The sequence below is a fragment of the Tachypleus tridentatus genome, chromosome 1 (assembly GCF_004210375.1).
Source record: "Tachypleus tridentatus isolate NWPU-2018 chromosome 1, ASM421037v1, whole genome shotgun sequence".
In the NCBI taxonomy this organism is placed as follows: Eukaryota; Metazoa; Arthropoda; class Merostomata; order Xiphosura; family Limulidae; genus Tachypleus; species Tachypleus tridentatus.
The window spans coordinates 146878641-146894694 of record NC_134825.1 but is presented as its reverse complement, the minus strand read 5'-3'; the positions used below and the strand labels follow the sequence as shown (position 1 = coordinate 146894694).

At 33.8% G+C, this 16054-nt stretch overlaps 1 protein-coding gene across 4 annotated transcripts in view; it reads right to left on the bottom strand.

The window, feature by feature from the left end:
- Positions 1-2867: 2867 nt before the first annotated feature.
- Positions 2868-16054, bottom strand: part of LOC143226313 (dynamin-1-like) — a 48440-nt gene continuing 35253 nt past the window's right edge. For all 4 annotated transcript variants that reach the window (XM_076457133.1, XM_076457123.1, XM_076457114.1 and 1 more), the window contains 7 exons: positions 15903-16016; positions 14297-14424; positions 11896-12028; positions 10965-11054; positions 9514-9645; positions 5841-5897; positions 2868-2988 (listed from right to left, as the gene is read on the bottom strand). In XM_076457133.1, the coding sequence (XP_076313248.1) occupies positions 2884-2988; positions 5841-5897; positions 9514-9645; positions 10965-11054; positions 11896-12028; positions 14297-14424; positions 15903-16016 (759 nt within the window). In that variant the 3' untranslated portion in view covers positions 2868-2883. The remainder of the gene's footprint in view (positions 2989-5840; positions 5898-9513; positions 9646-10964; positions 11055-11895; positions 12029-14296; positions 14425-15902; positions 16017-16054) is intronic.

Below are 16054 nucleotides of genomic sequence, written 5' to 3'. Positions count from 1 at the left end.
GTATGCTTTGTATTATATCAGTTGAATATTATCACCCGTATAAACAGTTTACCATTCTAATTCAACTTCATCTCGTTTGGTATAATTTTTGTTCGTTTGTAATTAAGCATAATGGATATCGAAGCTACATTTCTAGTAATGTAAGTCTGCAGACATACTGCTGTGCGACTAGGGGGGCACTTATTTTTGTTACACAAGCATATCTGTAAATTTAAATGAGTAAGCCTACATGATCCTCTCCTACATAACATTATAGCCACCTAAACATTTAAGGACCAAGATGAATTGTTGTGTTTATGAGATATCAGCCATTTCTTGAGTTTAAGCAGAATTGTTTCTTTCTCTATATATATACTCTTCAAAAAGAAACGCAATAGGCAAAATATGAGACAAATTGTTAACAAGTTTATTCCGGGTAGTTCTGCATGACATGTGTGAAACTTTGCATATTCACTGCTGAACATCCAAAGTCTGCAAAGGCGAAGTCCACGCTCACTAGGTGAAGTTTAACGTCAATAACGAGTATGCCCTCCGTGAGCATCAATAACTGCTTGGCATCTCCTGCCCATGGAAGCGATGAGATGACGAATCCTGTGGAATGGCTGTCCACTCAGTCTGCAAAGCTGCTGCAAGCTGAGGTAGAGTCTACGGTTGAGATTATCGCCATCGCAGACGTCAGTCCAACTCGTCCCAAATATGTTCGATGGGGTTTAAATCTGGTTATCTGGAGGGCCAAGGAAGAACGTTGATGTTGTGGTGTCTCAAGAAGACAGTGGTGAGTCGGGCTGTGTGAGGACGGGCGTTGTCATGTTGAAAAACGTCGTTGACGTTCACCATGATGGGTTGCACATGGGGCCTAAGAATCTCGTCGACGTATCGTTGAGCCGTAATATTCCCTCGAATGTGCAAAAGGTCTGTTCTGGCATTGTAGGCGATGGCAGCCCACATCATGACGCTGCCACCTCGGCGACGGTAAACACGGGTCCTTCCATCCTGCCTACGAAGCATAAAACGTGATTCATCGCTGAACCAAACATGCCTCCATCGTCGATGAGGCCATACCCGATGTGCCCGAGTCCACTGCAGCCGTGCTTGACGATGTTGCTGTGAGTGACGCTCTGACTGTACGTCGAGGTCGGATTCCTGCATCTCGTAGACGGTTGCGTACGGTCTGATCTGAAATCCTACGTAGCCCTGGTATGGTTGAGGCAGTAGACGTCGCAGTGGTAATCCTATCCCGAAGGTGACGTGACCGGATGTAGCGATCTTGTGCGTGCGTGGTCACACGAGGTCTGCCAGTTCGTTAACATTCACGAGTTGATCCATTGTGTTGGTTACGATTCCATAGCCTTGTGATGGTGCTTAGGTGGACATTCACAGCTCTGGCAACATCTGATCGAGATTTGCCTGCTTCCAAGCCACCAATGGCGTTGTTGCGTTGTGCTTCAGTCAGTCTTGGCGTAACTGTATTGCGTGTCGGTGGCTTAACACTGAGCTATGGAAACCGAGAACCCGTCACTTTTATAGGGATTTTGCACATGTTGCACTTGCAGAACATGCAGATCTCTCAAACAAATTTATTGGACACGAATGCGTTTTGGCGAAAAATTCGATGTTTTCCTCCGTTTTCAAAGTGCACAACTTTTATTGTCATTTTGGTCTGACAATCAGTGCCTTAACACGTATAACATCACATACTCTGAGCTTGTAACGTCATTACATATATTTCTCTTTAAAATAAAAAATATCCCTTTTGCGTTTCTTGTTTTGAAGAGTATATTTGTGTTTAAGAATTTTAGTGTATTTCACATGTTTCTTGTGTTGCATAAGCCCAAGACATTTCCTTTAATAATTATTGTTTAACTATACTTTTAAAGAAAAGCATCCCGTACATGAAAGCAATACTCACATTGGAAATTGCAAATATTAAGTACATTGTCAAGTAGATTACATGGAATTGGAAAGTAAGTTACTTTTAAGGATGACAAACCGATCGGTAACACAGTTTATTCGTTTTCAATAATATCTAACTTCAACGCTAGATGTCAGCACCATGCATGCATTTGACCTACTTACAATTTTTTTCATTTGCTATCCAAAATGGCGTCACGAAAAAAGTTACAAAATGAAGAAGCATAGGAGCTGTCATAACAGCTGAAATATTTGGCAGTCAACAGGTTAATCGATATTGTTTTTCATTCATCATCGTTTTGGCGTACTTTGAATAATAAATATTTACTTTCAACTGAAACAAAGTAGTTATCTCGGATAAAAGAACAGATGAAACTCATTGCTTCGTGCTACTATCGCTAGGTTAGTATATATGTGTTGTAATATTTGCGAGAGATAAACTAACAATCTGCTGGTCGTAGTCACTGGACGATCTCATTGTAAGCGTTCAGACCCGGCATAGTCAAGTGGTTAGGGCGCTTGTTAGTTTGTTTGTCTGTTACCGATTTTGTGAATCCGCAGAAATACCACTGTACCACTGGAGGCAAGAACGTTTTACTCGTAATGGCCATGCATGACCAGGTGGTTCATCTGAGGGTCGCGGGTCCAATTTCCCGTCTCACCTTGCCTCCAGTGGCCAGACATGGTCAGGTGGTTAATCTGAGGGTCGCGGGTCCAATTCCATGTCTCACCAAACTTCCTCCTCATTTCTACCGAGGGGAGGCGTCATAATGTGGCAAATGTTTAGAATAAAAGAAAGGGAAAATTAATTTGTTATTCCAATAATTATTTTTAGAAGCTAAAAATTAGCTTAATTAGACGTGAATAAAAAAATTAAATTATATGAATACTAATCAGTTATTTTTTTGGTGTAAAAAGAGGATCGTAGACAGTTTGCCAATCAAAGGAAAAAGATGCAGAATAGGAAATTTTTTATACACTTCCAATCACTTTAAGAGCTTCTTCAATAGCGTTACAGGCTGATTGTAACTCTTTTCTTCTCTTTTCTTCTTCTGCACAAACTTCCATCAAAGTTTCCTGTAAATAACCAAATATATTTTACTTATTAAAGGATTTTTGAATGACAGCTAGTTTTAAAGGTATCACACAGAGAAAAACGTGATTAAAAGCTAATAGCATATTTCAAATCTAAAGTTACAGAATAATCTATCTACTTTCTATCCACCATGAGGAATCAATACCTCTTGAAACCCAATAGTATTTTCAGCATTAATATTTAATACTTAAAAATAAATAAATTTTGGGGGTAGAAACTAATAATGTTAAATTGCTGTCTTTGGAATTAATGTTAAAAGACAATTTTAACTTCATGTTTTGTTTATGGTTTTATTGAAATAGTAACTTATTTCATTTTATCCATATCGATATCAAACATACTAAATCGCTAAGTTTAGACATAATATTAATTTTCAAGGATAAACGCTATGAATCTGAATTTGATTTACATCTACAAATAAAAGCTTTGAGCTTTTGCTTCGCTTCTAAGTTAAGGCTAAGGACTTGAACTTGAGTCTTATCTGTAAATAGTCTTATATCTTAAAAAATTAAAGAGCACGTTCAGATAGTGTTTTTCAAAATGTCTACAGGGTTGAATATTGATCCATACAAAAAATACATAAATTTAAACTTAGTCCTCACCAATAGATAGTGTCTACAGAGCTCAGTATTAGTCCTTATCAATAAATATTGCTACGTGCAGGCCGTGAATGTTATTTAATGTTCATATTGCAGGCATAACACATGTACTATAACGATTATTAACTTACTGTTGCAACTATATTGATGTCACGTGTCATTTGTTTATGTATATGGTTCCTGTCCTTTCGGACTCGCTGCTGCTAACATGATCACAATTTTCGTTTCTATTAGTACATAATCGATTTTGACCATGTTATGCAAAGATCTAGGTTGTCTCTCACAATAGAACTATTTTATCCATAGTTTGAAAGATAGCACCAAGCTCAGTTTCGAGCATCAGATAGGCAATCTTGGTGATGGCTGATGGTAAGTGTCGTACTATAGCTAACACTATGTGATTTGTGAATTGTATAGATATTGCAGATAGAGTAGCCAATCTGGAAGCTGACCACAAGAGAGGGTGAAGAATAGTGCAATCTGGAGATGAAACCAATTGAAAGGTTGTCATTGTCTCCCAACAGACCATCATACACCAACTATGTATTTCATTATATTTAACTGCCTCGAATAGGACAGTATTACTATTATACAGACTTGTATCCATGATGGATATAAAAACTAAAAAAAGACAATATTAAATACTGATAAAATTGAAAACGAGTGAAGAGGGATCTTAAAAAATTACAGAAACAACTTACATGGCTTAAAGTTAACATGCAATTACAAAAAAAGTAGACAAACAAGCTTAAAGTTTGAGACGTAGTATTTACGTTATTTCATAAATTACAAATACTTATTTTACTTCCATGACTTAAAGCTGTAATATTGAAGAGAATCAGAATAGAGACTTATAGCTCGTGGAAATAATACCAAACGTATTTCTTAAACCTTAAGCTTGTTCGTTTATCTTCATTTCACTTTAAGCTTCTCGTATTGTTTCTATCATTTTCTGAAGAACACTATCCACCTTTTTAAACTAACAATTTTTAATAATCTTGTGATGTTTAAAACGTTGAGCATTAGCCTCACAACACATAATGTCTAATGAGTTGAACATTAGTCCCCATCAATATATAATATTTAGAGAGCTGAATAATTAGCCTTTAAACTATGTCTAAAAGAAATGAACCCTGTCGCCAGTCTTAAGTACTTGAACTTTTATTCTACACGTATACAAAACCTAAAGAACTAAATTTATTCCTAGCTCAGAATAAAGTTTAAGAAATTGAATTTTATTTTCAACATTTGGTCATGTCTAACGACTTGAAATTAAGCCTCAATTTAAAAGTAAAATATAAAAAGCTTTACCTTTAATCTTGCCTCTGAGAACGTAAATAAAAATAACGACAAAAGCAAGCAAACCCGAACTCTAGTCATACCCTTATACAAACGTGAGCTGTATTCAGATTCCCAGTTAACGTTTTGAGCCCCTATATATTGTACTTCAATATATGAACTTAGTTTCATCGATAGGAGAAAGTCATAGATGATCTAATGTTAAGTTCACCTTAATCGTGAATTATCCAATGTTAGTCTTTCCTTTCAACAATATTTTGCCAGTAATATCTCTCATATATATATATATCCTTTACATACAATGCTTGTTTGTTCAGAATTAAGCACAAAGCTACATAATGGACTATTTGTGCTCTGCCCACCACAGTTATCGAAACCCGGTTTTTAGCGGTGTGAGTCCGCAGACCTGCCGCTGTGCCATAATGCATAAATACTTATTTTTAAAAATAATAAACTAGAAATCACGAATCAGAAAAGTGTTTTTGAAGTATCTGTATTCAAAGCTCATATAAATAATGTATTATAACATTATGATTAGTTTAACATTCACGCCTTGAATGAAGTTCATAACGTTAGTGTTAACGTTAAGAAAACTTCAGTTAACTTCAAGAATGACAGTATAGCCTCATCTCAAGAAGTGTTTAAATCTATAATAGTGTTGCATTAATAAAGGAAAGTATTTCAGTTTAGGCTTATCTGTTGACCACTTTACAAAGTCATTAAAGTTAACGTCAACGTCAAGAAGTGGGCAACATCTACGAAATTAATATCACTTACAAACGATTACTTCAGCTAAGTTTATCCTAAACTAGAACATTGCATTTTTTATACTGCCCCTCCTCTGAAAATTGACAATCGTATGAAACAATAAAATGTACATAGTTATAGGTATTTTATAAACTACTTCAAATCACTAGAAATAAAATAAAACTTACGGTATTTGTGATTCCTATTATGTCTCCTGCTAAATCGCATAAAGCATAGTTCAACGTCTGAAAAGCAATGACAGATAAAAATGAACAGGTCAGTGACTGCTACAGATGTGGAGTTTTTAGATATATCTTTTAGTATAATAAATATCTTGTTTTAGAACAATAATTATCTTGTTTCGTTATCATGCTTATGCCCGCTTTTATGACCTATTTCATGTGATATTTATGAAATGCTCTGACTTATTAAAAATTAAAATTTATTTGTGACATGTTGAATTCAATTAGGATATATGAATATTTGAGTATGAGGCCAAACATAAATACCCATCTTTTTGGTTTGTTTGTTTTGAAATTCCGGCAAAGCTACACGAGGGCCATCTGCGCCATCCGTCCCTAATTTAGCAGTGTAAGACTAGAGGGAAGGCAGCTAGTTATTACCACCCACAGCCAACTCTTGGGCTACTCTTTTACCACCGAACAGTGGGATTGACCGTCACGTTATAACGTTCTCACAGCTGAAAGGGCGAGCATGTTTGGTGTGACGGAAATTCGAACTCGCGACCCTCAGATTAATCACCTGGCCATGCGGGTCTATGTCTGTTTGGTCTTGTGGTATTATCAAGTGGAATTGATTTCCACACGAGTATTATATAGGGTGGATTTATAACAGAAGATCGACCAGAAATATAATGAAATATCTGAGATTAACAAAATGGTTGAGTGTTATATAAAAAATAAAGATACTGAACATTTAGTGTTAAGTGAAAGACAAATCTTTATTAGGTGCAGAGTAAAATGAGGCTTGTCTTTTAGGTACTTGTTTTGTCCTCTTTCAATTCACAGGCCTGGCATAGCCTGTTTTGTTATGTTTTTTACATAAATACAGAAACATTTAACCACTCTACGACAGGTTTTTAACACCTCATTCACTTACTTCAAGATAAACTTACATAGAAAAAATATCACGCACATTAGATCGCTTTGTCAAACATGATGAATATGAGCCTAAGTAATTCTCATCCATAAAGAAGTTTTATAAGTTTAATAACCAGTCACCCATTGCTATCCCTACGTAATTTATAATTACTGTGATGTATATATTGTGTATTATAAGGATATTTACATAGTGAAAAGCCATTGTGAAATAACAAAGTGTATAATTGTATGAATGATGAACAAGATACAAATAATTCATAACATAAACTTTTGTGAAACAAATGACCTCTTTTATGTAACGTTCAACATTCGAACAATGCAACCGGAACATTTGTGGAGGAGAAAGGAAGAGAACAAAATTATACTTGACCTTCGCAAGTCCACATAGCTGGAGAATAATTGGATGTGTGTGTATCTTATAGCAAAGCCACATTAGGCTATCTGCTGAGTCCACCAAAGGGAATCGAATCCCTGATTTTAGCGTTGTCAATTCGTAGATTAGCGGAGGACAATATTTGGATGTGGAATTTTAGTGACTTGATCACTTTGAAAATTACAACACAACGTTCAGAATAATAGGGTTAGTTGTTTTTTTTTAATACATATATACACTGCTGGCAAAAATCTTAAGGCCAATGAACATGAAAAAAAATATGCATTTTGCGTTGTTAAACTCAACCACTTATTTGAGTAGAGCTTCGGAAGACGAAAATAAGAAAAGGGAAAATAAAAATAAAAACTTTTATAGCATTTAATATGGAAAATGTGAACACTATGAAATTAGCCTAAATACTAGCTGGTCAAAAGTTTAAGAACATATTGAAATGAAGCGTTAATCGGTAAACACGTAACGAAATTTAGTCATTTGTGTTCAAGCATTAGCGTTGTCAACATCTCCCACTGACATCTCCTGTGTTACATTGGGTAAAAAACATGGCAAAGGCTAAAACGTTGACAGAATTTAAACGTGGCAGAATTGTCGAGTAGCAAAAGCAAGGTGTCTCTCAACGTGACATCGCTGGTGAGATTATGCTTAGTAAAACTGCTGTTGCAAATTTGTTAAAAGACCTTGAGAGCTACGGAACGAGAATTTCAAGTGGTTGGCCCAAGAAAATGTTGCCGGCATTGAGTAGGAGGATTCGATGGGTTGTCCGGCAAGACATCAACCGATCGTCGAACCAGATTAAGACCCTTACGGACGCAGAATGCAGCTCAAGAACAATAAGACGTCATCTACGAGAGAAAGGATTTTAAAACCGTAAACGTCTTCAAAGGCTACGCCTACTTCCACACCACGAAACAGCTCGGTTAAACTTTGATGAGAAGCACCAAACATGAAACATAGAAACTGGACAAAGGCTTTTGTTCTCTGATGAGAAAAAATTTAACCTGGATGGTCCAGATGGCTTTCAACGTTACTGGCGATAAGGATATCCCACCAGAGACATTTTCTACACGACACAGTGTAGGAGGTTCCATTATGATCTGGGGTGCTTTCTCCTTCCATGGAACAATGAAGCTTCAGGGGCGTCAAATAGCAGCTGGCTACATTGGCATGTTGGAGAGAGCATTCTTATTGACTGAAGGCCCTCGCTTGTGTGGAAATGACTGGATTTTTCAGTAGGAAAATGCTGCAATCCACAATGCTCACAGGACAAAGGACTTTTTCGTGGCGAATAACGTGATTCATTTGGACCATCCAGCGTGTTCGCCCGAACTGAACCCTATTGAAAATGTTTGGGGGTGGATGGAAAGGGAAGTCTATAAAAATGGACGTCAATTCCAAACGGTGCACGATCTTCGAGAAGCCAACTTCACCTCTTGGAATAACATTCCAGCCAGCCTTCTGCAAACGCTTATATCGACCATGCCAAAGCGAATGTTTGAAGTTATTCGCAATGACGGCTGTGCAACTCACTACCGAGACCTCTTGTTTGGCATTTCCTACCCTGTTTAGGACCTCTTTTCAGTATGGTCTTAAACTTTTGACCAGCTAGTATTTATGCTAATTTCATAGTGGTTGAGTCTAACAACGCAAAATACATATTTTTTCTTTATGTTCATCGGCCTTACGATTTTGGCCAGCAGTGTATATTCACAATAAGGTAGTGAATTACATGGGACTCTAACCGATATTAAAATATATTCTTTTAATGTTACGTAAAATGTGTTTGGAAAAACGTTCAAAAGCCTCCTTAGTTGGTCTGACGGGGCATGATCATCGAGTTAATTGTGTTTATATTTCATCATAATTTTCAGCTCAGTTTATTTATAAATAAGTACTGAATTTTGTACCAAAATAAGGCGAGTTTTAGTTGTTTTAGAATATAGTTTTTATTATCATTACTTTTTTAGGCATATATTCCATGAACCATAATTCATGAACGGGGCCAAGAGGAATCAAATGATCTCTGAACACCCCTAGTTTTAAACTTAAATTCATACCATAGAATAATGAATTTAATATCGAAACTGCTACCTACTCCTTCAACAGTGACATACTTTGTAATAAATAATGAGTTGTTTTACTGACAAACTAACTTTTGCTATTTTCGATTTTATCGTTAGTTTTGTTTTTTACAACTGTGGTAGTAAAAGTGATACAAAATCACAAAAAACTAAGCACAAAAATATGACACGCAAATATTGTGTCTATATAAATAGGGACTTTTTGAACACAAGTATCATACTTTAATATAACTATAATAGTGTAGGTAAGGAAACAGACACCAGCACTTACTTCCTGTACTAAAAGCAACATGATGTACTTTGGGGTTGTATCTTGTATGTTCTTTTCTACAATTTCCATGTATGACTCAACCATTCCTGCCAGTTCGTCCACTTGTTTCTCCATATAAGGGTCTTGGAAAATCTAGGATTCCAACAATCAATTCGAATACAAAGCTACTGAGATTAATAATTAGACGTTTCTTAACACTTTTATTTCAGGAGCTTTTTGAAACAAATACTATAATAAAACCAAAAGGATAGCTTTTTAAATATTATATAACAAGATAATAATTCCACGGCAAAGAAAATGAGCTATTACACCAGTTTTTGATATAATTTATTAGTATTATAATCGAAATTTGGCCTTGCATTTTATTTTGATGTTGTTATTGTTGTCTTTTCTGTAAAAACACAGAATTTACACACGGAAATTACTTGAAATTGGCTTGGCCTTGATCTGTCGCTTTGTTAACTATTTGTTCAACAAAACTTAATACAACAATATATTAAGGGCTTAAGAAGCATTTATATTAGAAACAATAGTTATTACAAAACAGAATAGACTGTTCTGTAGCTGTTACTCTTTGAATAAACAAGGTAGTTTAGTAGTGTGATTTGTAACAGCTAAGGCGAATGTTATAAGATTTTACGACATGGTATCAATGCGATCTTTTCCCAAATCGTTTGAATGAATTTAGCTACTTTCGTTCCGAGATTTACTGACTATTGAAAACTACATCCTAAAACGATATTGGCTTTTCACAAATGTAGGTAATAAAATGTAAGATTTCCATTTTGAAATGTGTGAGCGACGAAGCAAAAAATTGACAACATGATTGTTGTTGTTTGTAATTAAGTACAAAGATATTCAAAGTGTTATCTCTGCCCTATCCACGAGGGGTATCAAACCCGGTTTTTAGCGTTGTAAGTCCGCAGACGTGTCGCTGTGCCATTGGGGGTCATTAACCATAAAGTATATTGGACAGGCTTATTGAAGAAAAATCAAATCAAATGTGAAAATTAAAGTAAGAAGACTGTCCCATTTTATTTGTGAAAACGAAAAACGTTAAATCTTTAATTTTACAAATAATATACCTATTTTTCAAGTAATGTTGTTCTGGATAACGTTCTGTTTTACATCCAAAAAAAACTACAAAAAACAAGCACCTTTATTAAGATAAAATCCGTTCAAAAGCTATTGCTGGTAACAGAAGTTTAGCCATTAAGAATATATAGCTACTGGATATATGCTCTGTCTTAATTAAGATTCTTCTTCGAATATGAAAATTTTTTAATCCTCTTGTTACTGATAATAACACCTACATGAGCCCCTTTCTCTACTTGTAAGAACTCTCTCATTTTGAAAACCATAAGTAAAGTATTAAAGTATAGGTATTTCTTAATTAGCTAAATCAGTTAAAAATAATTTACAAACGAAGTGAATGGCTTAAGTTTTCATACCTGCTCTACCTTTTCTCTTCCCTTCTCTAAGATCATTCGCGTAGCTTGAGAAGTGTAAACATTTTTGGTTGAATTGGAATCCACCTGACACTAAATAAACAGATAAAAAATGGAATTAGATTTAATATTACATTTAATATAACATAAAGACAGTTAAAATAACCTTGAAGTTCTTAGTTTCAGGTGATACCAACAAATAGACAGAGTCGAAAGGTATATTTGAATTTTGTGCAAGCATACTCGTGGGTTACTAGTCCGAGCCATCTCTAATTTAGCAGTGAAAGACTAGAAAAGAAGGAAGCTATTCATCAACACCAAACGCCAACCTTTACGCTACTCTTTTACCAACGAATAGTGCAACTGACCGTCAAATTATAATGCCCACACTGCTGAAAGGACGAGCATGTTTAGTGGGATGGGTATTCGAACCTGCCGTCCTCAGATTGAGAGTAAAGCGCCCTAACTACCTGACTATGGCAGGTCTATGCATAAAGTGAAAAGGAGCTTACTTATAATTCAAACCTAATGAAACAATATATTAAGTGTCCTTGATTTTGTCTTTACAGCTTAAACTATGAAGAAATTTCTCCTTAAATTATGAAAGAAATGCCGTAAAACCCCTTAAAAAATTGAATCCAGTTTGGGAACAAGGCGCACTTAGAGTGAAAATGTGAAATATGATGCTGTAAACCAAACAAAATAAAAAACCAGACAAACGTACCGTAACCCAAACCTAAAAAAATTATTATAATCATACAACAAAATATTTATCTAAACTTTAAAAGTTCTGAATAATAAAACTTTGAAATTAAACAATGTGTGATAGTGACAAGCTAACGTACACAATTGTTATGTTTGTTAAAGAAAATTTCATATATGATGTTTTTCATAAACTTTCGCAAAAAAAAATTAAAGCAGAAAACAAACATACCAAAGATTCCATAGAACAGCTCTTTGATAATGTAACAGGTACATTAACTTGTTTAAAAGCATCTGTCCACTTTTCTAAATCAGTCATATCCATGCAAACGAATTCTAATTGTTTTAAGTCTCGGAAAACCGACCTGGAAAATAAGGCGATTACTTCGATAACAGAAACATACAAAAGCCAAGTAAAACGAGGAAGAATATTATTACTTGATGCTTTATTCAGTTAGTGTTTACTATTATAAAGTTATCTTCTTTTCTATGAAATGTTTTTTTTATCAGGTTCTAAACCAACATTTTATTCCAAGACTTTCACTTGATGGTTTAACATTTTAACAGTTGAAGGTTAAGCCAAATTTTCCCGTTATTTTCAAATAATTGTTACAACTCATTCGTCGTTCCCTGCAAAGTTCTACTTTAATTCATGAGATTTTTAACAGCAGTGTTTGCTTCCTTTTTACAACTGATATAAAATCTATTAACCATTCATAACTGATATGACTCTTTCGTTACTGAAATTTTAGGGTGATGTACCATTCTGTTACTATAGAATTACTCCGATGAATTTTCCTTTTATTATTATTATTATTATTATAATCAGAAGAGCTATGATGAATAGGAAGCGTTGCCACCGTTTAAAACTTTACTTTCGCATAGATGTGACAATTTTATTTAATATAACTTTAATATGATATATAGTAGATATACGTAACTGTAAAGAATACATTCTTTAAACTTTGAAAGTAGTTAAATAAACTTGTTATCCCATACTTTTGTCCAGACTGTTTATATGTACGGTTCAATACATTAAACGAAAATATTTATAAATATACTATAGAAATATATATACAGCAATAAGATAAAATCCTTAAACTCGATAAATACTCGTAAGTACTTTGTTTAGTAAGTACTTTGTTTAACAATTTTTCAAATAATCCTTAAACTTTTTTATTTTTTCTTTATTTTTTTTTATAGATGTGACTAAAAGGGTCATTTTTTCTTGATGTAATTTTAAGGATAATATATTATGAAACTCTCAAACATCCATTTTCAACTAAACTTAAATGTTTTTAAGAATATACAAACATAAAACACAACTTTTCTATAAATTAAATGGATCAACAGATGCTCAAAATAAACTAATTCAAACTGATAAGATATAATTTTTTTCATTTCTTTATGATTTTTCTTTAAAATAACATTTTATTTTAACTATAGTTTATTTTGTTATTATAGAACAACAATTTATTTCCATAACCTTTAATGATGTAATGTAGAACATACATCTTACTTACTTTACTATCGTTTCTGGGATTCCAAGTAATAGCTTTAACAGTTTAGTTGTAAAGTGGGTTGTGAACTTTTTGAAATTATAGATTATCTGTAAAATTACATCCTGAAAAGTGAGCTTTGAAGTCACAAACCTGATATAAGAAAATAATAAAGTTTTGGGATTGTAATATTTTGTTATTTGTATTTGCAGGTAGAAACTTGTACTGTTTTGGTTTTATGTTATATATACAATATATACGTCTGCAGGGCCTCCGAAAGTGTTATGTATCAGGAGTAAATGAAACCGAAATTAAGAGTAACAAGTATTTTTATTTGTTGCTGTTAATGTTCATATGTCATGTTACTATGCCATAGCTTACAAAGTGCATAATTCTTCTCGTTACTCGTGGCATACGCACGTTTTACTGATGTCATAAGAGTACAAATTGCAAAGTTGAACGTTTCTATGTGACTTCATTTAGTGTCTACTAACTGATTGAGAGACAACACTCTGATGTATAGTGATTCGATTGGCTAAAACAGGTGATAGAAAAAACTACAATCCAGTTTTATAATGAAAATAAATATGAAAACTTTTCACTGTATCAAGGACAGTCTGTCAACTAATTAAACATTTAGATAAATATTTCAGATTGTTTTCTACATAAGTACTCAAGGTGTTATTAATAGTATTGGTAATTACTTTGAAATTGACTAGTACGTCATAACAATCAACAACAAAAATAACCATTTCTGTTCTCAAAGACCAAGTTTATGAGGATCATCTGGATATGCTAATTTTATCAAAACAAAATCTTACAAAGAGCGTCCATTTATTTTTATGACATTTGAATATAGCTATTCAGACAACAAAACCAAAAACTAGGCTAATAATATGAGTAGCAAATAGCAACATAAGCAGTATCAGTATGTCGTTTTTATAAAGACTCCATTTTTATTCCAACTAATGTACTGTCGTACTCTCACCAATATTAACAATAACTAAACATTTTATCTATTTACACCATATACATAAGTGATATTACTTTTATTTCAAATAATTTTAAACATATTAATACTTTATTCTTTGATCGTTTTGATTATCTCAAAAGGCTTAGCAGGAAATATCTCACCTCCCGTCTGCACGAAACAATATAAACTTTTGTGCTTTGTTATCGTTCTTGTTCTTTGAATCACTTTTACTTTTTTTCGGCTGCATCCTTAATTCAGTAAGTGGAATCATATTTCGTTTGTCGTTAGTCTGAAAGTAATCAACATGATTTACAACTCTTTTTTTTAATATCTTATTAACGTCACTCAAAAAATAAGATAATAAAATAAAAAAATGGAAAATTTCAGAAGAATATTCCAAAAAATATTTTCTTATCAGCAAAATTCTTAATAAATTAAATGTACTCTTAAAAAACATTACACACGCAGGTATTCAACTCTGGTTAATTGATTATATTCCGTTTCTTAATGATATTTACTCGCTCGTATATAATGACAACACGTTTGTTTTGAATCTTTAAAATTAGGTTTACAATAGTTAGTTATTCGTATAATAATGTCGTTCCATGAAATTATTAAAAAAGTGTCATTATATGTTGTTATGCTGTCTAACCACTTTCACTACAGAATATAAAATTAGTTTCATAAACTTTGCTGCTCATTTTCGGGCAAAGATACACAGGTGATATCTGCGCATAGCTTTCAGTGATTTTGAAGTAAATGATTAGAGGAACTGAAACTAGTCGAAAAGCATCTACTTCCAACTCTTTTCTGACCAAAGAGTGGAATTTGACCTACCTCTAGCAGGGCACTGATAGCTTCAAAGTGCAGAACGAATTTTTTTACGGAAAGGACATGGTTCGTGAGCCTTTGAGCTCACAGTCAAAGCATGCTAATCCCTAACACACACCTGGTCATATACTTTCATAATTTCAGTGTAGTTCTTTGACCTTGATAGCTTAGAAATCATCGTAGTTTTTCCCCAGCTATTCTCCATGTTTTTACTTCTTTTCACCATAGAATTTTAAGCATACTTCAAATTGAAACATATATACATTTCTTAATAGTTATGATTGTTTTCAAAATTTCGAAAATAATTCAAGTATCAAATGAAATATCTAATAGGTTTTAGAATATACGGTATCTAAATTATAACTGAATCTATATTTGTATTTCTTACTTATGGCAAAGTTACTAAGGCTAAATGCTAACGATTCAAATTTTTAACTACTGACCAGAGATAACGCAACTAATCAACAGCACTTTATCAACCACTATTCACACTAAGGGATTAACTGCCAATCTTATAACCCGCCTGCATCTTAAACTGCTGTGAAATCCACAATTATAAATAAAATTTTGTTTTTATGAAGACACGAGTTTCAATACTCCACTTCTATTTTTACTTATTATAAATTTTACGTAAAAGTAGGAAAACATAAAAAACATTATATTCATCAGCACAATCATTAAACAAGTTCATCTTTGTTAATTTACGTCTTTTCCGGGTTCGAATCCCCTTCAACCAAACATGCTCGCCCTTTCAGCCATGGGAGCGTTATAATGTGGTGGTCAATCCCACTATTTGTTGGTAAAAGAGTATCCCAAGAGTTGGTGGTGATGACTAGCTGCCTTCCCTCTAGTCTTACACTGCTAACTTAGGGACGACTAGCGCAGATAGCCCTCGAGTAGCTTTGCGCGAAATTCCAAAAAAATAAAACAACTTACGTCTTCTTTTTTTTGCCAAGAGAAATAATTAGAAGAAAGTTTACACCAGGAATCTTTGTGAGAATTTCTCAGGCCACCCTTCACTGTTAACAGCAAGCTACCTTCACATATGTCCTGGAAACATCATGATAGAAAATTTTCATTGGCGAAAT